This window comes from Phyllobates terribilis, unplaced genomic scaffold (genome assembly GCF_046119375.1).
Source record: "Phyllobates terribilis strain yellow unplaced genomic scaffold, ASM4611937v1 Scaffold_5__5_contigs__length_657084704, whole genome shotgun sequence".
NCBI classification, from domain to species: Eukaryota; Metazoa; Chordata; class Amphibia; order Anura; family Dendrobatidae; genus Phyllobates; species Phyllobates terribilis.
In genome coordinates this window covers 318,567,230-318,589,051 of record NW_027362765.1, presented here as the reverse complement: position 1 = coordinate 318,589,051, position 21,822 = coordinate 318,567,230, and the positions used below count along the sequence as shown (strand labels likewise).

Below are 21,822 nucleotides of genomic sequence, written 5' to 3'. Positions count from 1 at the left end.
GGGAAGCACACAACAGCACCACTATTGCGAACTGATCAGTGTGAACAGGTTATTAATTGGATAGCAGATAATACTTCCAGTCACCTGGGCACCACCACCTCCGGTCTGTCTTCCACACGGTCAAGTGTTAGTAGCCGTGAGTCTCGACTGCATACTCCTCCTCACCCTGATGCTCCTTCCTCCCACCATGCCGAGTGTCGTCAGACAGCAACTGATCCCACACTTGGACACTCTGAAGAGCTGTTCACTGGTCCATTTCCATATTTGTGCCCCTCGCCTGCTCCGCTTGAAGTGATGGAAGAGGAGATCCCATGTAGCGATGGCCAAATATTTGAACAGCCACGGCCACAGGAAGGCGACGCTGGCAATTTGTCACAAGAGATGGACGATGACGAGACACAATTGCCACGAAGTGAGGAGGAGGACCGTGGTGCAGAAGTGGAAGAGTAGGAGGTGGTTGATGATCTAGTAACTGACCCAACGTGACAGGAGGACACGCAGAGCGAGGCCAGCAGCACACAGGGGGAGGGAGGCAGAGTACCCCAACAGGCAGGAAGAAGCAGTGTGGTGGCCGCAGACAGAAGGCGGGCAACTGTTCCCCATAACACCAACACGAGGGACGTTGCCAGTACAACCGGTAGGTCTTCCAGAGTCTGGAATTTTTTTAAAGACTCTGCTGATAACCCCAAAAAGGCCATCTGTACCACCTGCCAGGCCAGCATCAGCAGGGTGACAAAACTACCAGCCTGACCACCACCAGCATGATCAGGCACATGGCAGCAAAGCACCCGACTTTGTGGGGCGAACCCCAGGGTCCACGACCAGTGTCAGCGGGTGTCACCACTGCTTCTTCCGCTGTTGTGCGTGTAAGAGAACCCCCTGTTGTGCGTGCCAGGCTATCCCCTGTCCATACTGAATGCAAAGATGCCCCCTCCTCTCAGTCTTCACTTGTTATGGCAGTTTCTCAAGAAACAGCATCAACGTCCACGTCCCACCGCAGTGTTCAATTGTCCATATCCCAGAGCTTTGAACAAAAACGCAAATTCGCAGCCAACGCCCCACAGGCCTTTTAGGTTGGTGGAGACGGAATCCTTCCACAACCTTTATGGCGTTGGCCGTGCCTCGGTACTCGGTCCCCAGCCGACACTATTTTGCCCGGTGTGCCATCCCCGCACTACACAAGCACGTGTCCCAAAACATCTGCCGTGCCCTCAACAACGCAGTTACTGGGAGAGTCCACCTGACAATGGACATGTGGACAAGTGCTTGTGGCCAGGGACGGTACATCTCCCTGTCGGCACACTGGGTAAACATAGTGGAAGCCCGGGACCCAGTCGGACCTTGGGACGGAACACATCCTCCCCACACCGAGGATTGTGGGCCCTATGTCAGTCAGAGTTGCCCCCACAGTGTACAGCTCCTGCGCATCATCCTCCTCCTCCTCCTCATGTTCAGCCTCCATCTCCGATATCACCACATCAGTTACAAGCTGGAAGCACTGCAGTACTGCCTCAGCCAAGCGGCAACAGGCTGTGCTGAAACTCATAAGCTTAGGTGATAAACCTCACACTGCTTGTGAGTTGTGGACAGCTGTGAAAGAGCAGGCAGATCTGTGGCTGAGACCGCTGAACCTACATCCAGGCATGGTCGTGTGTGACAATGGCCGTAACCTGGTGGCAGCTCTGAGGCGAGGCGAGATCACACACGTTCCATGCCTGGCTCATGTACTTAACCTCGTGGTTCAGCGGTTTCTTAAATCGTACCCCGAGTTAACAGATCAGCTCGTCAAAGTACTCCACCTGTCTACTCATTTTCGGAAGTCTGCTACAGCGTGCGCCGCCCTTGCTGTGTTGCAGCAGCGTTTGCAGCTTCCGGCACACCGACTGGTGTGTGATGTCCCCACACGTTGGAACTCTACCCTCCACATGTTGCAAAGGATTTCTGAGCAGAAGAAAGCAGTTGTGGAGTACCAGCTGCAACAAGGCCGTTGATATTCAGGTCAGACTCCACACATAAGACCTCAGGAGTGGACCTGGATGTGTGACATATGTACCATCCTGACAAACTTTGAGGAGTCCACCAAGATGGTGAGTGGCGATGACGCCATCATTAGCATCAGCATCCCACTTGTCTGTCTTTTGCAACGCTCTCTGCAGAGAATTAAAGAGGAGGTATTGCAGCCAGAGTATGATGAGATGGATCAAGAAGCTGTAGCGGGCGATTACACACAGCCCAGCCTCATCTTATCCCAACGTGTATTGGGGGACAATGAGGGAGAGGAAGAGGAGGAGGAAGAACAGGAGCTGGTATCATGCGCTGTAGACGGTAGTACCTGTACAACTGTCATACCATCGGTTCAGCGTGGGTGGCCTGAGGACAGGGGGGTGGAGGAGGAGGAGGAGAGCATGGTCAGTCGTCATCTTGGTGAGGACACGGAAGTCTTGCCCGTTACCAGACTGGCACGCATGGCTGACTTTGTTGCGCTGCCTTAACCATGACCCTCGCGTTGTCAAAATGTTGGGTGACAGTCATTACTGGTTGGTGACACTTTTAGACCCCCGCTACAAGGAGAACTTTCACTCTCTTATTCCTGAGGTGGAGAGGTCTACAAAAATGGGGCAGTACCAGAAGGCCCTTGCTGCAGAACTGTTAAAAAAATTCCCATCTGAACACGCTAGCGGCAGAGGTCACAGTTCGTTGCCCAACCAAGGCGTTCAGGCGAGAGAGACGCAACTCCAATCCAGCAGAGGCAGGGGAACACTGTCAACGTTCTGGGACAGTTTTCTGAGACCCGTCCTGCTTTCCGGCCCTGAGGCACAGGGTACTCTCACAAGGAGTGGAAAGTTTAAGATGGTGAGGGAGTACCTTGCCGACCGTACCAGCATCCTCCGTAAATTCCTCTGTGCCTTTTAATTATTGGGTATCCAAGCTGGACACTTGGAATGAACTCGCTCTGTACGCCTTGGAGGTCCTAGCCTACCCTGCTGCTAGCTTTTTATCGGAGCGTGTTTTTAGTGCCGCTGGGGGAATTATAACTGATAAGCGCACTCCCCTGTCAACTGACAATGCTGACAAGCTGACCCTTATCAAAATGAACAAGGGCTCGATTGGGCCAGACTTCACATCACCACCAAATGACAGCAGAGTAACATAAAGTCAAATCCACTGTGTTGTTTCGGGAGGTGTATTCCTATGCACCGCTTCACACCCACACATGGGTATACGCTTCCTCATTTCGGCTGTTTTTTGCTCTTCTACTTATCCTCAGCCTCCACCACCACTATACCACCAGGGTGACCGTGGTCCGTGTTGCCAGCATTGCAAGTTCCTCTGTCCTAATTTTTGGCAGCTTTTGCTTGGAAGGCATAGGCAAAGACTATTTGAGACCCACTCCCCAATAATGGAAATAATGTTTTTAATATGCTGTACTTCATGGCTCTTGTAAGGGGCATTAAATCGTCTTTTTATTCCACTGTGACCTCCACCACTCTTCCAAGGGGCATTAAAACTGTCTTGTTAAGCTACTGTGACCTCCACGTCTCTTCCAAGGGGCATTAAAACCGTCTTGTTAAGCTACTGTGACCTCCACGTCTCTTCCAAGGGGCATTAAAACCGTCTTGTTAAGCTACTGCGACCTCCACCACTCTTCCAAGGGGCATTGATATTGTCTTTTTATTCCACTGTAACCGCCACCACTCTTCCAAGGGGCATTAAAACCATCTTGTTAAGCTACTGTGACCTCCACATCTCTTCCAAGGGGCATTAAAACCGTCTTGTTAAGCTACTGTGACCTCCACGTCTCTTCCAAGGGGCATTAAAACCGTCGTGTTAAGCTACTGCGACCTCCACCACTCTTCCAAGGGCCATTAAAACCATCTTGTTAAGCTACTGCGACCTCCACCACTCTTCCAAGGGGCATTGATATTGTCTTTTTATTCCACTGTAACCGCCACCACTCTTCCAAGGGGCATTAAAACCATCTTGTTAAGCTACTGTGACCTCCACCACTCTTCCAGGGGGCATTAAAACCGTCTTGTTAAGCTACTGTGACCTCCACGTCTCTTCCAAGGGGCATTAAAACCGTCTTGTTAAGCTACTGTGACCTCCACGTCTCTTCCAAGGGGCATTAAAACCGTCTTGTTAAGCTATTGCGACCTCCACCACTCTTCCAAGGGGCATTGATATTGTCTTTTTATTCCACTGTAACCGCCACCACTCTTCCAAGGGGCATTAAAACCATCTTGTTAAGCTACTGTGACCTCCACATCTCTTCCAAGGGGCTTTAAAACCGTCTTGTTAAGCTACTGTGACCTCCACGTCTCTTCCAAGGGGCATTAAAACCGTCGTGTTAAGCTACTGCGACCTCCACCACTCTTCCAAGGGCCATTAAAACCATCTTGTTAAGCTACTGCGACCTCCACCACTCTTCCAGGGGGCATTAAAACCGTCTTGTTAAGCTACTGTGACCTCCATGTCTCTTCCAAGGGGCATTAAAACCGTCTTGTTAAGCTACTGCGACCTCCACCACTTTTCCAAGGGGCATTGATATTGTCTTTTTATTCCACTGTGGCCTCCACCACTCTTCCAAGGGGCATTAAAATCATCTTGTTAAGCTACTGTGACCTCCACATCTCTTCCAAGGGGCATTAAAACAGTCTTGTTAAACCACTCTGACTTCCACGTCTCTTCCAAGGGGCTTTAAAAGCGTCTTGTTAAACCACTCTGAACTCCACAGCTCTTCCAAGGGGCATTGAAATGTTGTTTTTAATTAACTCTAACCTCTACGACTCTTCCAACGGGCATTGCATTTCCTCCTAATTTTAGTCACCTTTTGCTTTTCAATGCATAGGCTAACACTAAGGGAGACCCACTCCCCAATAATGGGTAGAAGGTTTTTAGTACACTGTAATCCACGTCTGTTTCAAGGGGCATTGCAGTTCATCATAATTTTTGGAAAGCCTTCCATTCACTGCTTAGGCCAACAGTGTACAGGAGACCCAGTTGCTATTAATGGAAAAAACGGTTTAGTTAAGGCCCTCTGACCTCCATGTCACTTCCAAGGGGCATTGGAGTGCCTCAAAATTTTTGGTAGGCATTGCACTCACTGTATGCCTTATAACTGTGTAGCCGAACCCCCCCTTTGGTACAGAAACATATCCTACAAGACGTGTGATTGACTGGCCTGATATTGATGTGAATGACCCCTGTTCCTCCTGCTCTTTCTCCTTTGCCACCACCTCATCCATCATTCATCACCTGAAGCTTTGTTTTAACGGTCATAGAACTGGGATAGTAGCAGGAAAACACCCAGCAATCCTCGGAGGAGGTAGAATATGCGCCAAAACGCTGACCACCTCAGGCCTAGCCGCTACTACATACATGCGCTTGCATTCCAAGGAACAGAAAGCTAAGGAGATGGATGGCCTCATGATCATGAATAATTTACTCGTTGTGTAGGAGGCCAACCACTGCTGCTGTCTACCTTCTGAACTTTGTGTTGAAGCCTGATTGATCCAGGACCCGCAATCCTCTATGTCTGGAGGACGTGTTGCATCCCAGTGTCCAACTGTGTCCCGCTTCCAAAATATTAAACCAGTGTGAAGGCGTCAGTGAGATGGACCATCCCTGGCCACATTCACTTGTTTGTGGTTAGGCTGTCCTTCAAATAGGGGCGGCTGGGGACCGTTTATGGACACCCGGCCGCCCCCTGGCGGCTGGGGACCGTGTGTGGGAACCCGGCCGCGGGGCGGCTGGGGACCGAGTGTAGACACCCAGCCGCCCCCTAGCGGCTGGGGACCAAGCGTGGACACCCGGCTGCCGGGCGGCTGGGGACTGAGTATGGATACCAGTCCACCGACGCAGCCATGACGTGGTGGCCAGATTCCGCCTCCACATGCCTAAAAGGCCCAATTTCAAGTGCAAGCAAGCAGTATGGTATTGCAGCCTGGGGGTGGGTGAGTGGCAGGCTGCATACTTGCGCTTGCATTGCAAGGAATGGGGGAGGTACAATTGAACACTGCCCTGGGACAAGGACTTGCACGGGGATAGTTGAAAGTCTGCATCTTCTGATGCGGCAAGGATCACTTCTGATGGGCACACTTTTAGGCAGTGACCTGGGTGTCAGAGATGCTTCCAGGGGTCTTCCCCATGCTGTTCCCATGTCTTTTCAGCACTGTATGCATGTGTCACACATCACATGGGCAGATAAGATTGTAAAATGTTAAAATTACATTTCCTGGTGAATGCATTTGTCACGGTTGAAAGCAATACAAAAGTGCAAAAATGCATAAAAAATGCTACTTGTGAACGTAGCCCAAGGTGTGGAGGAGTATTTTTGTTTTTGGATACTTATTTTACCTTATACACAAGTCTTGTCTTGAAAGGATGTTCCTTAACATATTTCACAGGAAAACCGTTTCAGTTTCGTTTTTGAGTGTTTTATTGTGAGCCGTTAAAGTGGCTTAATACCTCTGACCACGTTGTTGACAGTAGTGACCTGGGGGTCAGAAATGCTTCCTGGGGCGATCCCCATGCTGTCCCCATGTTATTTGAGCACTGTCACTATCATTTTGGGCACTTTTTAGGCTTTCTACAGACTGCCGGGGGTGCCGCCGCAAAAATGCTCGGGTCTCCCATAGACTAACATTGGGCTCGTTGCTCAGGTCGAGCACCCGAGTATCACGGTGAGCTCGGCCCAAGCTTCGAGCACCCGAGCATTTTAGCGCTCGCTCAACACTATTGCCAAGACTTTTGGGAGAATACTCTGTGGACTGACAAGACCAAAGTTGAACTTTTTGGAAGGTGTATGTCCCATTACATCGGGCTTAGAAGTAACACAGCATTTCAGAAAAAGAACATCATACCAACAGTAAAATATGGTGGTGGTCTGGGACTGTTTTGCTGCTTCAGGACCTGGAAGACTTGCTGTGGTAAATGGAACCATGAATTCTGCTGCCTACCAAAAAAATCCTGAAGGAGAATGTCCAGCCATTTGTTCATGACCTAAAGCTGAAGCGCACTTGCAGCAGGACAATGATCCAAAAAACACCAACAAGTTCACCTCTGAATGCCTGAAGAAAAACAAAATTAAGACTTTGGAGTGGCCTAGTCAAAGTCCTGGCCTTAATCCGATTGACATGCATTTGTGTGGCATGACCTTAAAAAGGTGGTTCATGTTCAGAAACTCTCCAATGTGGCTGAATTACAACAATTTTGCAAAGATGAGTGGGCCAAAATTCCTCCAGAGCGTTGTAAAAGACTCATTGCCAGTTATTGCAAATGCTTGATTGCAGTTGTTGCTGCTAAGGGTGACCTAACCAGTTATTAGGTTTAGGGGACAATCACTTTTTCACACAGGGCCCTGTAGGTTTGGATTTCTTTTTCATTTAATAATAAAGACCTTCATTTAAAAACTGCATTTTGTGTTTACTTGTGTTATCTTTGTATAATATTTAAATTTGTTTTGTGATCTGAAACATTTAAGTTTGACAAACATGGAAAAGAATAAGAAATCAGGAAGGGGGAAAACACTTTTTCACACCACTGTATCTACGCATGCTCCTGGGAAACCTCATTTCTGCTCTTTTTTTACTGGAACCAGTTTGCTAGAATGACTTTTCCTGAGCGCATGCACAAGTATGTTTTGTGCTCTGCCCACAATAGGGTAGAGCTAAATATGTCTGTGCGAGGTGACGATGCTAATGCACAGTTGCAAGACCTTTCAGCTATGTGGATGACGCGTCCAGCTGTCAAAGCCGGAAGACTGCTTTTTTGGGGCATAGAGGCAGCAATGACGCCGATCAGACCAGACCAAAAGCATTTATATACAGCGTGGGGAAAAATAAAAACTTTTTTTTGTGATATACAGGGGGAGTTAATGGATGATGGACACATTTGTGTAATGCAGTACAAGCACTCAGAAAGGTGGTGGCATTAGTTCACACTAAAAAAAACTGGTGAGAGGTTTCCTTTAACCCCTTCGTAACCCTGGGATTTTCCGTTTTTGCAGTTTTTTGCTCCCCTTGTTCCCAGAGCCATAGCGTTTTTATTTTTTGGTCATTATGGCCATGTGAGTGCTTATTTTTTGCGGGACGAGTTGTACTTTTGAACGACATTACTGGTTTTACCATATTGTGTACGGGAAAACGGAAAAAAAATCCAAGTGCGGTGAATTGCAAAAAAAGTGCAATACCACAGATGTTGTGTTTTTTTGTTTGTTTTTTACCACATTCACTGAATGCTAAAACTGACCTGCCATTATTATTCTCCAGGTCAGTATGAGTTCGTAGACACCAAACATGTACAGGTTCTTTTTTATGTAAGTGGTGAAAAAAAAATCCAAAGTTTGCTATAAAGAAAGAAAAAAAAAATGGCGCCATTTTCCAAGACCCGTAGCGTCTCCATTTTTCGGGATCTGGGGCCGGGTAAGAGCTTATTTTTTGCACGCCGAGCTGAAGTTTTTATTGATACCATATTGGGGTAGATCCGATGTTTTGATCGCCCGTTATTGCATTTTATTGCAATGTTGCGGCGACCAAAAACGTAATTCTGGCGTTTAGAATTTTTTTCTCGTTACTCCATTTACCAATCGAATTAATTATTTTTTTATATTGATAGATTGGGCGATTCTGAACGCGGCGATACCAAATATGTGTATGTGTTTTTTTTTATTATTTTATTTTGAATGGGGCGAAAGGGGGGTGATTTAAACTTTTATATATTTTTTAATTTTTTTAATATTTTTAAAAACCTTTTTTTTTTTTCACTTTTGGCTTGCTTCTATAGTCTCCATAGGAGACTAGAAGCAGCACTTGTCTGATCACCTCTGCTACATACAGATGATCAGCAGATCACCTGTATGTAGCAGAAATGGTCCAGTGCTATGAGCGCCGACCACTAGGTGGCGCTCATAGCGACCAGCTCATGACAACCACTGGAGTCTGCTGCAGACCCAGGGTTATCATGACCACCCATCGGTGACCAGCGATCACATGACGGGGTCACCGATGGGCGGGGTAAGTGACGCGCTTCCGGCGCGGCAATGTTAAATGCCGCTGTCAGAGATTGACAGCGGCATTTAACATGTTAACAGCCGCGGGTGGATCACGATTCCACCTGCGGCTGTTGCTGGCACATGTCAGCTGTAAGAATCAGCTGACATGTGCCCGGATCAGTGTGGGCTCAGCGCCGGAGCCCCCGCTGAAAAGGGGGCGACAGCCTGGTGCATACTAATACGCCACAGGCTGTAAAGGGGTTAAAGGGAATTTGTCACTACATTTGACCTATCTAAACTATTAACATGGGCATACAGGTTATAGACTGCTGAGAAAAGTCCTACCTATATGCCTCATATCCGATGCATTTTCGGGGATAAATTGTCTTTTATCTGTTTGTATAAATGACCTCTTCCAGGGTCTGGGGATGACGTAGCCTGGCAGATAACCGCTTTCTCACTTCATTTCCGTATATTGCACCACCCATCAGCATCACTCCGTCCCTGTGGTGTTTTCCGCTTGAGAGGAAATCTTGCGTGTACACATTACTGTTCTCTTCTTTCCTCCGCAGTCTTTCGCCCTTCTATAGGCGCAGGCATCAAGTACCTTTTGCTCAGGTGCCATTCCCAGTGTTCTCCGGTGCATGTCTAATCACACTGGAAACACTTCATGCCAGTTGCACATAGAAGGAGGAAAGAAGAGAACAGTAACGTGCACGCTCAAGATTTCACAGGGACAGAGTGACACTGCTGAGTTATCTTCCGGGCAATGTCTTGCCACTAGCCTGGAAGAAGTCATTTACATAAACGGATAAAAGATGATTTATCCACAACAAGGCATCTAATATTAGACATACATGTAGGACTTTTTCCAGGGCTGTGGAGTCAGAATCTGAGTCGTGGAGTCGGTATAAAATGAACAGACTCTGACTCCTAAAATATATAATAAATTGGGTACAGTAATTCAGTGCACTTTGTGGGGAATATTTTTTCATAAGAATTTGGTAAAGTTATGAAATGTCCTATAAATGTCTGTCCTATTCCTGATCTAAGGGTCTAGACTTTTAGCTGAGATGAATCTGTGCTACAGTAAATTTATCACTTAAACATGAGCCATGTATGAGGGAGATGGAGTTGGCGTTGGAGTCATTGTCATGGAAATTGAGGAGTTGGAGTTTTGACTTACCAACTCCACAGCCCTGCTTTTTTCAGCAGTCTATAAGTTATATGCACATATTAAGTTTAGACAGGTCAAATGTGGTGCCAGATTCCCTTTAAGCCACCAAACTTGTATAATACATTAATAAATCTACCCTACTGTGGTGTCAAGTATGTACTGTATTCAGTTTTCAAAACAATTGTTTTGATTTTATTTTCATTAGTTTAAGTGTTTGTTCAGCTTTAATTTGCATTACATAGGCCTGAGCAATCAATATATAATTCATTAAACCAGCATCGTGAATTTGAGATGAGCCCTGCCTTTTTCATGTCAGGAAAAAGAGGTGTGGAGCGCTCATCCACAAATAGTGTGCATTTATAGTGCACATTCACATTCATAAGTATCCAAAGATGAGCCAAGTATTAGTGTGTATGGGGTAGTCCCGAGAAGATAGCTGTTGGATAGAATTTATTTGCATGTCCAACTCCATCAGCCACGACAGTGGTCTGTGGTCACTGTAGGGGAGTAAGAGTGCCACCCCTTACATATCGGCATACACAACTTTTCTTTTGATTAGCCAGCATGGTACAATGTCCTTGTTGCGCTGTGACACACATGTGACCTCGCGCCTGGCCAGCTAAACAAAAAGAGAGCAGTGAATGCTGTAAGGGAAGAGGCTGTACTCCTGCTCTCTTGCAGTGGCCACAGACCACTGTCATTGCTGATGAAATGGGACATGTGAATCGATTCGCATCAACTCTTACTTTTGGCCATACAATCTCATTCAGCAGACGGCTATAGAAGGTGTTTGGGCACATTGAAGGCCCCCACGCATACAAGATAGCCAGTGTCAGCTGACCATTTAATGCGAAACGTCCCCCTATAGGTTTGTAAGGTAACATAAGGATAGGTTTTAGGCCTCCCTCAGATGCATGTGTTTTCTTTTTTTTATTTTAAACACTTTTTTTTAATTCAAACTGTTTATTTGCTTTTTTTTATACCTATTGAGAAACTAAAGGAAATATACCTGATTAAAATCTCCACATCTAAAAATGTAAAAATTTGTAGATTTAATAACTTTCTATTGACTTACAGCATAAGATTTTAATTTAGGCCATATCATCCAGATTTAGATTTATGCTTTAAGTGACATAAAGTTGTATCCTGTCCCTTATGTCATAGAAATCTCCTTTTAAAACCAAGCAAATTAATATAGGAAGGTGCGTCACTTTTGGTCTTCATCAAGGTAGGGACTTAAACCATATACACACGTAGTCAAAATTGTTGGTACCCCTTGTTTAATGAAAGAAAAACCCACAATGGTCACAGAAATAACTTGAATCTGACAAAAGTAGTAATAAATTATAATGTATGAAAATAAACAAATGAAAGTCAGACATTGCTTTTCAACCCTGCTTCCACAGAATTAAAAAAAAAATTAAACTCATGAACTAGGCCTGGACAGAAATGATGGTACTCTTAACTTAATATTTTGTTGAACAACCTTTTGAGGCAATCAAACGATTCCTGTAACTGTCAATGAGACTTCTGCACCTCTCGACAGGTATTTTGGCCCACTCCTCATGAGCAAACTGCTCCAGTTGTCTCGTATTTGAAGGTTGCCTTTTCCAGATGGCATGTTTCAGCTCTTTCCAAAGATGCTCAATAGGATTTAGGTCAGGGTTCATAGAAGGCCACTTCAGAATAGTCCAATGTTTTCCTCTTAGCCATTCTTGGGTGTTTTTAGCTGTGTGTTTTGGGTCATTATCCTGTTGCAAGACCCATGACCTGCGACGGAGACCAAGCTTTCTGACACTGGGCAGCACATTTCTCTCTAGAATCCCTTGATAGTCTTGAGATTTCATTGTACCCTGCACAGATTCAAGACACCCTGTGCCAAGCAGAGCAGCAAAGCAGCCCCAGAAAATAACAGAGCCTCCTCCATGTTTCACAGTAGGGACAGTGTTCTTTTCTTGATATGCTTCATTTTTCTGTCTGTGAACATAGATCTGATGTGCCTTGCCAAAAACTTCAATTTTTGTCTCCTCTGTCCATAGGACATTCTCCCAGAAGCTTTGTGGCTTGTCAACATGTAGTTTGGCAAATTCCAGTCTGGCTTTTTTCTGATTTTTTTCCAACAATGGAGTTCTCCTTGGTCGTCTCCCATGAAGTCCACTTTGGATCAAACGATGACGGATGGTGTGATCTGACACTGATGTTCCTTGAGCTTGAAGTTCACTTTAAATCTCTTTAGAAGTTATCCTGGGCTCTTTTGTTACCATTCGTATTATCCATCTCTTTGATTTGTCATTAGTGATGAGGGAGTATGTTCTGATAACCCTTTCGCCGAGTATGCTCAGCCGAGCACAGAGTGGTTACAGCTGCTCGGTGAAATGTTCGAATCACTCCCGTGTGCATGATTTGCGACTGTTTGACAGTTTTAATACATGTGAGGAATGTGTAAGAAATAGACATTCCTTACATGTATTAAACCTGTCAAACAGTCGCAAATCATGCACACGGGAGTGATTGGAACATTTCACCGAGCAGCTGTAACTACTCGGTGCTCGGCCGAGCATACTCGGCGAAAGGGTTAACAGAACATACTCGCTCATCACTATTTGTCATCAATTTTCCTCCTGTGGCCACGTCCAGGGAGGTTGGCTACAGTCCCATGGATCTTAAATTTCTGAATAATATGTGCAACTGTAGTCACAGGAACATCAAGCTGCTTGGAGATGGTCTTATAACCTTTACCTTTAACATGCTTGTCTATAATTTTCTTTCTAATCTCCTGAGACAACTCTTTCCTTGCTTCCTCTGGTCCATGTTGAGTGTGGTACACACCATGTCACCAAACAGCACAGTGAGTATCTGTAGCCCTATATACAGGCCCACTGACTGATTACAAGATTGTAGACACCTGTGATGCTAATTAGTGGACACAACTTGATTAAATATGTCCCTTTTGTCACATTATTTTCAGGGGTACCATCATTTCTGTCCAGGCCTATTTCATGAGTTTAATTTTTTTTTTAATTCTGTGGAAGCAGGGTTGAAAAGTAATGTCTGACTTTCATTTGTTCATTTTCATAGATTTTTAATTTATTATTACTTTTGTCAGATTAAAGTTATTTCTGTGACTATTGTGGGGTTTTCTTTCATGAAACGAGGGGTACCAACAATTTTGCCCATGTGTGTAGAATCTTGTACATTAATTTTCAACTGTTACAATTTTCTAAACAGAGAGTTCATATTTATCAGTTGATTAATGTAAACCTTCCATATTCTTTGGTTCTTTATTTTTCCAGACCAACATTGGGAAGAGGGCAATAGCTGTTTTGAGACACCTGGACCTGAAGCTGATGGAAATATGCAGTGTCAACCCAAAAACAGCCTTTCTTCAGAAGAACCAACTGAAAATGACAATGAAAGTGTCTCTTCAGGCATTTTGAGAAATGACGAAACTATTAGTAGCATCTCACATTCTGAAACTGATAAATTAATTTCTGAAAAAAGAAGGAAGCACATTTGTTCTTATTGTGGCAAGGCTTTTTTGCGCATAGCACATCTGGTTGTACACCAGAGAACACACTCAGGTGAAAAGCCTTACTCATGTTCATCCTGTGAAAAATGCTTCATCAGTAAATCACGTCTCGACAGACATTGGAAAATTCACACGGGAGAGAGGCGATACTTTTGTCCAGAGTGTGGAAAAAGCTTTTTTAACAATTCCCATTTCCAAATTCACCAAAGAATCCACAAAGGTGAAAAACCGTTTATTTGTTCAGACTGTGGGAAATCTTTTACAGAGCGCTCCAACTACACTCGCCATCTGAAGATCCATACTGGGGAAAAACCATTTTCTTGTCCAATGTGTGGGCAAAGTTTTGTGCAACTAATTCACCTCTTGGTGCATCAAAAAAAACATGAAGTTGAAAACCAGTATTCATGCCCAAAATGTAAGGAATTGTTTCTTTCAGAAGAAGACTTCCTGACCCATCAAAAAGTCTACAATCATAAACTGTATTCTTGTCCGGAATGCAGAAAGTGTTTTCTCAATGTCGTTAGCTGCATCAGACATCAAAGACTTCATACGGGTGAGAAGTTATATACTTGTCCTGTTTGCAAAAAGCGCTTTATAAATAAATCCCACCTGGAAACACATAAGAGAACCCACACAGGGGAGAAACCTTTTGCCTGCTCTGAATGTGAGAAGCATTTCAGTGATAAATCAGGTCTAAATAAGCATCTCGCAGCTCACCGGGGAGAAACGCCCTTTAAATGCAATGAATGTCATAAAGGTTTTAAACAGAAAATTAGTCTTTTTCTCCATCAACAGCTACATAAAGGCAATAAAGTCTTCTCTTGCTCTAGATGTAGAAAATATTTTTCCAGTGAGTTTGACCTAATGACCCATCAGAAGATTCATGAGGGTGAAAATCCAATATCTTGCCCAGAGTGTCATAAAGTGTTTGCTAGTAAAGTAAGCTTGGTGGCGCATCAGAAAAGACACTTTGGGGAAAAGCCATTTTCATGCTTAGAATGTCGTAAAGCTTTTAATGATAAGTCTAGTTTGGTGGCACATCGGAGAGTTCACACAGGAGAGAAACCATTTGCCTGTGCTGACTGTGGCAAAGTGTTTTCCGTTAAATCAAATATGGTTCGACATCAAAAAACCCAAACTGGAGAGGTTCCCTTTATTTGTGGTGACTGTGGAGAAAGCTTTAGATCAAAATCGTGTTTTGACTACCATCGGAGAATTCATACAGGGGTAAAATATTTTCCATGTTCCAAATGTGAAGAAAAATTCACTGACAGGTCAAGCTGGCGTAAGCATCGTCAGATTCACAAAGAAGAGAAGATTTACACTGAACTTAACAAGCAACTAAAACTGTATGAATGCACTTTATGCAAAAAGACTTTTAATAAAAAGTCCAACTTAGTAAGACATATGAAAATTCATGAGAAGAAGTAATATTTAAAGAGTTTGAAATGAGAATGTAAATATTCGACAAGAAGTACTATTTGTGGTTTTCATAGAACGCTTACCTATCATATTTTATGGAGCTGTTCACATATTTGTGTTCCACACAAAATCAGAGGCATGTCCAATTTTGATCCAAGTCACAGATCAAATTCTCCAAAGCAAGTCTATGGGTCTGTGAAAAAATCAAACCGCACTCGGATGTTATTCGTGTGCTGTCCATTTTTCAACTTGAGAAACCTCCATTTTTTTTTTCCATACGAGAAAAACTGATGAAACTCTGATGGTAAAACAAGCACATTTTCCAAAAACTCTGATAAAAACCAGACCAAAAACATTGATGAAATTAGGACCGTTTACAGAGTCTGTGCCCTAAATAATATTCAACGTCTAAACTATTTTGATTACTGACTTTTCAAAAATATACTTGATGTTTGGGTATCTAAAACCTCATTCCTGGCTTTCAAATCCATATAAATAGTAACTCCACTTTTTTCATAAATCAGTAGTACAAGTGATTCAAATCAAAAGGGAAGATAATGAACTTTGTGAAATCTTATCAGAGAAATGCATTTTTCCACTTATTAATTTTTATCTACTGCACTGATTATTCACTTAAAAACTGCTTAAATCTGTCAACTAATTTGTCTGCAGTGCCTAGAAAAGCATATGGAGAGGGGAGATGGGGAGAGAGAAATAGATAGAGAAAACAGAAAATGCTGTGGCTTCTAATGCAGAGGGAAAAACTGCTAAAATTTCTGGATACTGGTCATATAATGTATAGTGTTATTCTTCTTGTACATGCTTGATGGGATTGACAAGGCTACGGTTTCAAGTGGGGTACCACAAGGCTCTGTCCTAGCTCCAGTGGTGTTCAACATTTTTTATAAATGATCTAGTAAGGGAACTGAAGATAAACTAATCAAATTTGTAGATGACACAAAGCTAGGAGGGATAGCTAAACACTACAGAAGACAGAAAAAGGATTCAGAAGGATCTAGATAAGCTTGAACAATGGGCAGCGACTAATAGAATGGTATTTAACAGGGAGAAATGCAAGATTCTACATCTGGGCACGAAAAAATAAAAAATTACATCTACAGAATGGGAGGAATAGAACTAATCAACAGCACGTGCGAAAAAGATTTGGGTTTACTAATAGATCACAGACTGCACATGAGTCAACAGTGTGCAGCAAGAAAAAAGGCAAACACAGTTCTGGGATGTATTAAGAGAAGCATAGCGTCTAGATCACGTGAAGTAATTATCCCCCTCTACTGCATGGTCAGACCTCATCTGAAATACATAGAAAAACTGGAGCAAGTTCAGAGAAGAGCCACCAGGATCGTGAGCGGACTGCAAACTGTGTCCTACAAGGAACTGTTAAAGGATCTGTGACTGTTTAGTTTGCAAAAAAGACGGCTAAGAGGAGACTTAATAGCTGTCTACAAATATCTGAAGGGATGTCAGTGTAGAGGGATCATTCATATTCTTATGTGCTCATGGAAACACGAGAAGAAATGGAATGAAACTGAAAGGGAGAAGATACAGATTAGATATTAGAAAACACTTTTTGACTGGTAGGGTGATTAATGAGTGGAACAGGCGGCCACGAGAGGTGGTGAGTTCTCCTTCAATGGAAGTCTTCACACAGAGGCTGGACAGGCATCTGTCTGAGATGGTTTAGTGAATCCTACATTGAGCAGGGGGTTGGACACTGACCCTGGAGGTCCCTTCCAACTGTTACATTATATGATTCTATGATGGCTAAGGCTAGGTTGACATTAATAAAATGCTCTCTGCTGAACTCTATGTCAGGGATTCTTTCAAAATCCCCAAAAAAACGTATTCTGATGGGAGCCCGACAGAGCCATTCACTTGCATGAAGCCAAATGGGTCACTTTGAACACTGTCTGGCCTAAATCCTGGCAGTATTTGTCTTTTTCAGACATGCACAAAAATGTGGTTTTCCACGTTTGTACCACATACTCCAAATCATTATTGTGATTCTTTCTTCTTAGGCTGGGTTCCCATGATGAGTTTTTGTTGATTTTTTTTACGCTGTATATTTTCGGAAAAATGCAAGTAGCGCGTTTTACTTAATGGGTGCAGCAAATCTGTAACATCAAAAAGTCACTGAAAGTTCATTGTGTGAACGTAGCCTTAAGAGCTTATTGTCGAATTTAAGACAAAGTGCCAGATATTGATGGTTACCCCAGTTGATATCCTAAGTTGTGTGATAATATATGCTAGCACACTGATGGCTTGCTTAGTTTCTTTTTGGGGAGATATAAGCAGTGTTAAGACCAACTATAGTATGAAAAATAGAAGAATCAACAAAAAAGTGTTGTGTTATTCTCCACAAAACAGATTAGTTAATTTTTTAGCTCATCCATAGACACCAAGGCATCGATTTATTAAGGCTGGCTTTTTGTACACCTGTCTCAATTCAGGGAGATGTGCTAAATTAATTCAGAGGCGTGCGCCATGAAAGGTGGGCATCTCTTAATGAATTTTGTACACCTTTCAACTGCCATGATCCACTGCCAGAAATGTACACCAAACTGGTTGACATATATTTCTGTCATAATTTACTCCACTTTTGTGGCATAAATTATGATGTCAGCTGCAATTGGCCATGAACAGTCCAGCCTGAGCTCCGCAAAATTTTCAAAAGATTGGTGGAGCTGGCAGGGACTAGCAGAAAACTCCAAAAGCCACAATGAATCCGGACCAAATTGTTTAGGTCTTGGTATGTTCTCACTGGTTGCTGTTTGATTATGGACTTTATCTATTTTTATAAGTATGTTCATCAATATTCTGTTATATAAAGTACAGCCTGTACAGTCTTTCACTTTTTTTGTGGTTTTGGCTATTAAGAGAAATCTGCTTTCCAGTATTACAGGATTGGGATGTTTCAGACTTTTGTGGCCAGCATACTTTTCAGTGTATGAGGTGTGTGGTAGCTTGTAAGGGTGGTGGCCAGTATACCTTTCACTCTTAGGATGGTGTCACTTTTGAGTTTAGTCCTCACCTGGCAGCAGGATGTGTATCCCTTTGTCACGGCACGTTTTAGACAAAGTGTGTTGCTAGGCAAAAATTAAAAATGGGTTCCCTAATGCTAACATAATGCACCATATACCAGAAACATTTTAGGGTGCATTCACACCAGCTGATTTCAGTCCGTTGAGCGTTTAAATGATCATGCTGTTCCCATACTGTATCATTTTGTTGGCAGCGCATGTCCTGTTTACATCGGAACGATGTGCTGTCAAAAACAATGATTTTTGTTCCAGCATAAACTTTAAAATTGCCAGATGAATGCGTGTTTTGTTAATTCATTGGGAGCTTGTCAATATGTTTACACCTATAAAAGCTGATCTTCACTGCTGGAAATTTTAAATGTGGATGCGAAACAAATTTTCTGTTAAATACACACACAGCACATGCTACCCACTGACACACTGCATGATATACACAGTGTGACACGCAATGTAAGATATACACAGACTGCACCATGCTACTACACACACAATGCTATACACAAACTGTATGTTACACAAACACTCCAAGCTACTCTCAAACTGTAGATTACATAAACACACTCCATACTACACACAAATTGTATGTTACACACACATGCACTCCAAGCTACACGCAAACTGTATATAACGTGCACACACCAGGGTGGCTAACCTTCGAGAGATTCTTAGATGGTTTGTTAATATAGGACAATAAGAAAAATGTTGTGTCCATGATTTTTTTTTAAATTGGATGAACAGCATATTATTACTGTAATTATCCTTTTACAGTTCAGTGATTGTGGATAGTCTACATATCAGAATTATGGTCAGCGGACACGTATTACTTATGATTTATTAGGATTTTCTAATGTGTCTGTTAAAAAAAGCTAGCTGTCCATGATTCTTTTTGAAAAGGTGTCCAGAAAACCAATATAAACTCACAGTATCTTCAAAAAAGACCAGGAACACACACACAAACACACACACACTCTGTAGAAGACCTACCAGCTTCTCTCATCCTCTTCAGTTCTTATGTGACCATGAAGTCTCCAACCGTCCTAGACTTCTGACCTCAGAAACTGCACTGATAGTGCAGGACTTGCATTATCAGTGCAGTTTCTGGTTTGTAAATGCAGGTAGCCACAAACTAACTGATTTACTGACCCCAAAGCTGTGTAAGGGCTAACTGGGGTCCTCTGTAGGAAGGGAGCCATGGGCAATTGCTCCCCCATTCCCATGTCTGCCTTGTCCTTTATAACCATGACACTATTTGAGGATAGATATATACTATTAGCTAAGTGATAGAATCTACTGCTCCACAAAACAGTGATAACAAATATTTAATATATGATATTTTTTAGACAAGAAGACAAACTTTTTCAGTTATAAGTCTTGCTAAGAAGTCACTGAAATTTCCTTAACCCCTCTCATTGAATCTGGGTAATCTCATTGAACCCATTGTTTTTGTTTGTTTTTTTTCATTTCCATTTTATCATCCATGGGTAAAAGAGGTGTTTATATTAATTTGTATTAACATTTTTTTAGTTTTTTTGTTTTTTTTTATGTATTGCCCTTTCAGCGGGAGTATGGGGGTGCAGTCGAGTGGTGTGCCTATCTAAAGGGTCAAACTGCGCCAACTTAAATGATCTTTGACTGTGATAAATGCAGAACTGTGTCAGCTCAGTAACGCCGCAGGGAACCACCATGAATGGAGCAGGTTCAGCATATTTCATGTATTTACAATGGTGGAATGTCCTGTGAAAATTCACAGCTTGGATGGACAGGCTGCCAATTTTAATCCCTTAAGGACGCAGCCAATTTTTTGTGCTTTAGTTTTTTTTTCCCTCCTTTCTCTTTTTCACTCCTCCTTCCAAGAGGCATAACTTTATTTTTCCGTCGACATAGCCATATGAGGCTTGATTTTTTTTTGTGGGATAAGTTGTATTTTTGAGTGACATTCTTTTTACCATATAATGTACTAAAAAAATCCTAAGGGGGATAATGATGATAAAAACGCAATGACACTGTTGCTTTATGGATTTTGTTTTACAATGTTCGTTATGTGATCAAAATTACCTGCCATCTGGATTATTATGATACCAAACTTATATATTTTTTTATTATTATTTTAGCTATTTAAAAAAAAGTCTGAACTTTGCAAAAAAATATATACAGTACAGACCAAAAGTTTGGACACACCTTCTCGTTTAAAGATTTTTTTGTATTTTCATGACTATGAAAATTGTACATTCACACTGAAGGCATCAAAACTATGAATTAACACATGTGGAATTATATACTTACCAAAAAAGTGTGAAACAACTGAAAATATGTCTTATATTCTAGGTTCTTCAAAGTAGCCACCTTTTGCTTTGATGACTGCTTTGCACACTCTTGGCATTCTCTTGATGAGCTTCAAGAGGTAGTCACCGGAAATGGTTTTCACTTCACAGGTGTGCTCTGTCAGGTTCAATAAGTGGGATTTCTTGCCTTATAAATGGGGTTGGGACCATCAGTTGTGTTGTGCAGAAGTCTGGTGGATACACAGCTGATAGTCCTACTGAATAGACTGTTAGAATTTGTATTATGGCAAGAAAAAAGCAGCTAAGTAAAGAAAAACGAGTGGCCATAATTACTTTAAGAAATGAAGGTCAGTCAGTGCGAAAAATTGGACAAACTTTGAAAGTGTCCCCAAGTGCAGTTGCAAAAACCATCAAGCGCTACAAAGAAACTGGCTCACATGAGGACCGCCCCAGGAAAGGAAGACCAAGAGTCACCTCTGCTTCTGCGGATAAGTTTATCTGAGTCACCAGCCTCAGAAATCGCAGGTTAACAGCAGCTCAGATTAGAGACCAGATCAATGCCACACAGAGTTCTAGCAGCAGACACATCTCTTCAACAACTGTTAAGAGGAAACTTTGTGCAGCCGGCTTTCATGGTAAAATAGCTGCTAGGAAACCACTGCTAAGGACAGGCAACAAGCAGAAGAGACTTGTTTGGGCTAAAGAACACAAGGAATGGACATTAGACCAGTGGAAATCTGTGCTTTGGTCTGATGAGTCCAAATTTGAGATCTTTGGTTCCAACCACCGTGTCTTTGTGCAACGCAGAAAAGGTGAACGGATGGACTCTACATGCCTGGTTCCCACCGTGAAGCATGGAGGAGGAGGTGTGATAGTGTGGGGGTGCTTTGCTGGTGACACTGTTGGGGATTTATTCAAAATTGAAGGCATACTGAACCAGCATGGCTACCACAGCATCTTTCAGCAGCATGCTATTCCATCCGGTTTGCTTTAGTTGGACTAACATTTATTTTTCAACAGGACAATGACCCCAAACACACTTCCAGGCTGTGTAAGGGCTATTTGACCAAGTAGGAGAGTGATGGGGTGCTACACCAGATGACCTGGCCTTCACAGTCACCAGACCTGAACCCAATTGAGATGGTTTGGGGTGAGCTGGACTGCAGAGTGAAGGCAAAAGGGCCAACAAGTGCTAAGCATCTCTGGGAACTCCTTCAAGATTGTTGGAAGACCATTTCCGATGACTACCTCTTGAAGCTCATCAAGAGAATGCCAAGAGTGTGAAAAGCAGTCATCAAAGCAAAAGGTGGCTACTTTGAAGAACCTAGAATATAAGACATATTTCCAGTTGTTTCACA

At 43.0% G+C, this 21,822-nt stretch overlaps 1 protein-coding gene across 6 annotated transcripts in view; it reads left to right on the top strand.

Annotated features, from left to right (window-relative positions):
• The window catches only part of LOC141273111 (uncharacterized), a 68,745-nt gene extending 48,338 nt beyond the window's left edge, over positions 1–20,407 (top strand). For 5 of the 6 annotated variants that reach the window (XM_073684507.1, XM_073684504.1, XM_073684505.1 and 2 more), the window contains one exon: positions 13,463–20,407. In XM_073684507.1, the coding sequence (XP_073540608.1) occupies positions 13,463–15,129 (1,667 nt within the window). In that variant the 3' untranslated portion in view covers positions 15,130–20,407. Of the gene's footprint in view, positions 1–8,270; positions 8,424–13,462 lie in introns of those variants that run through there. The other variant, XM_073684509.1, reaches the window with a different exon arrangement.
• Positions 20,408–21,822: the final 1,415 nt, after the last annotated feature.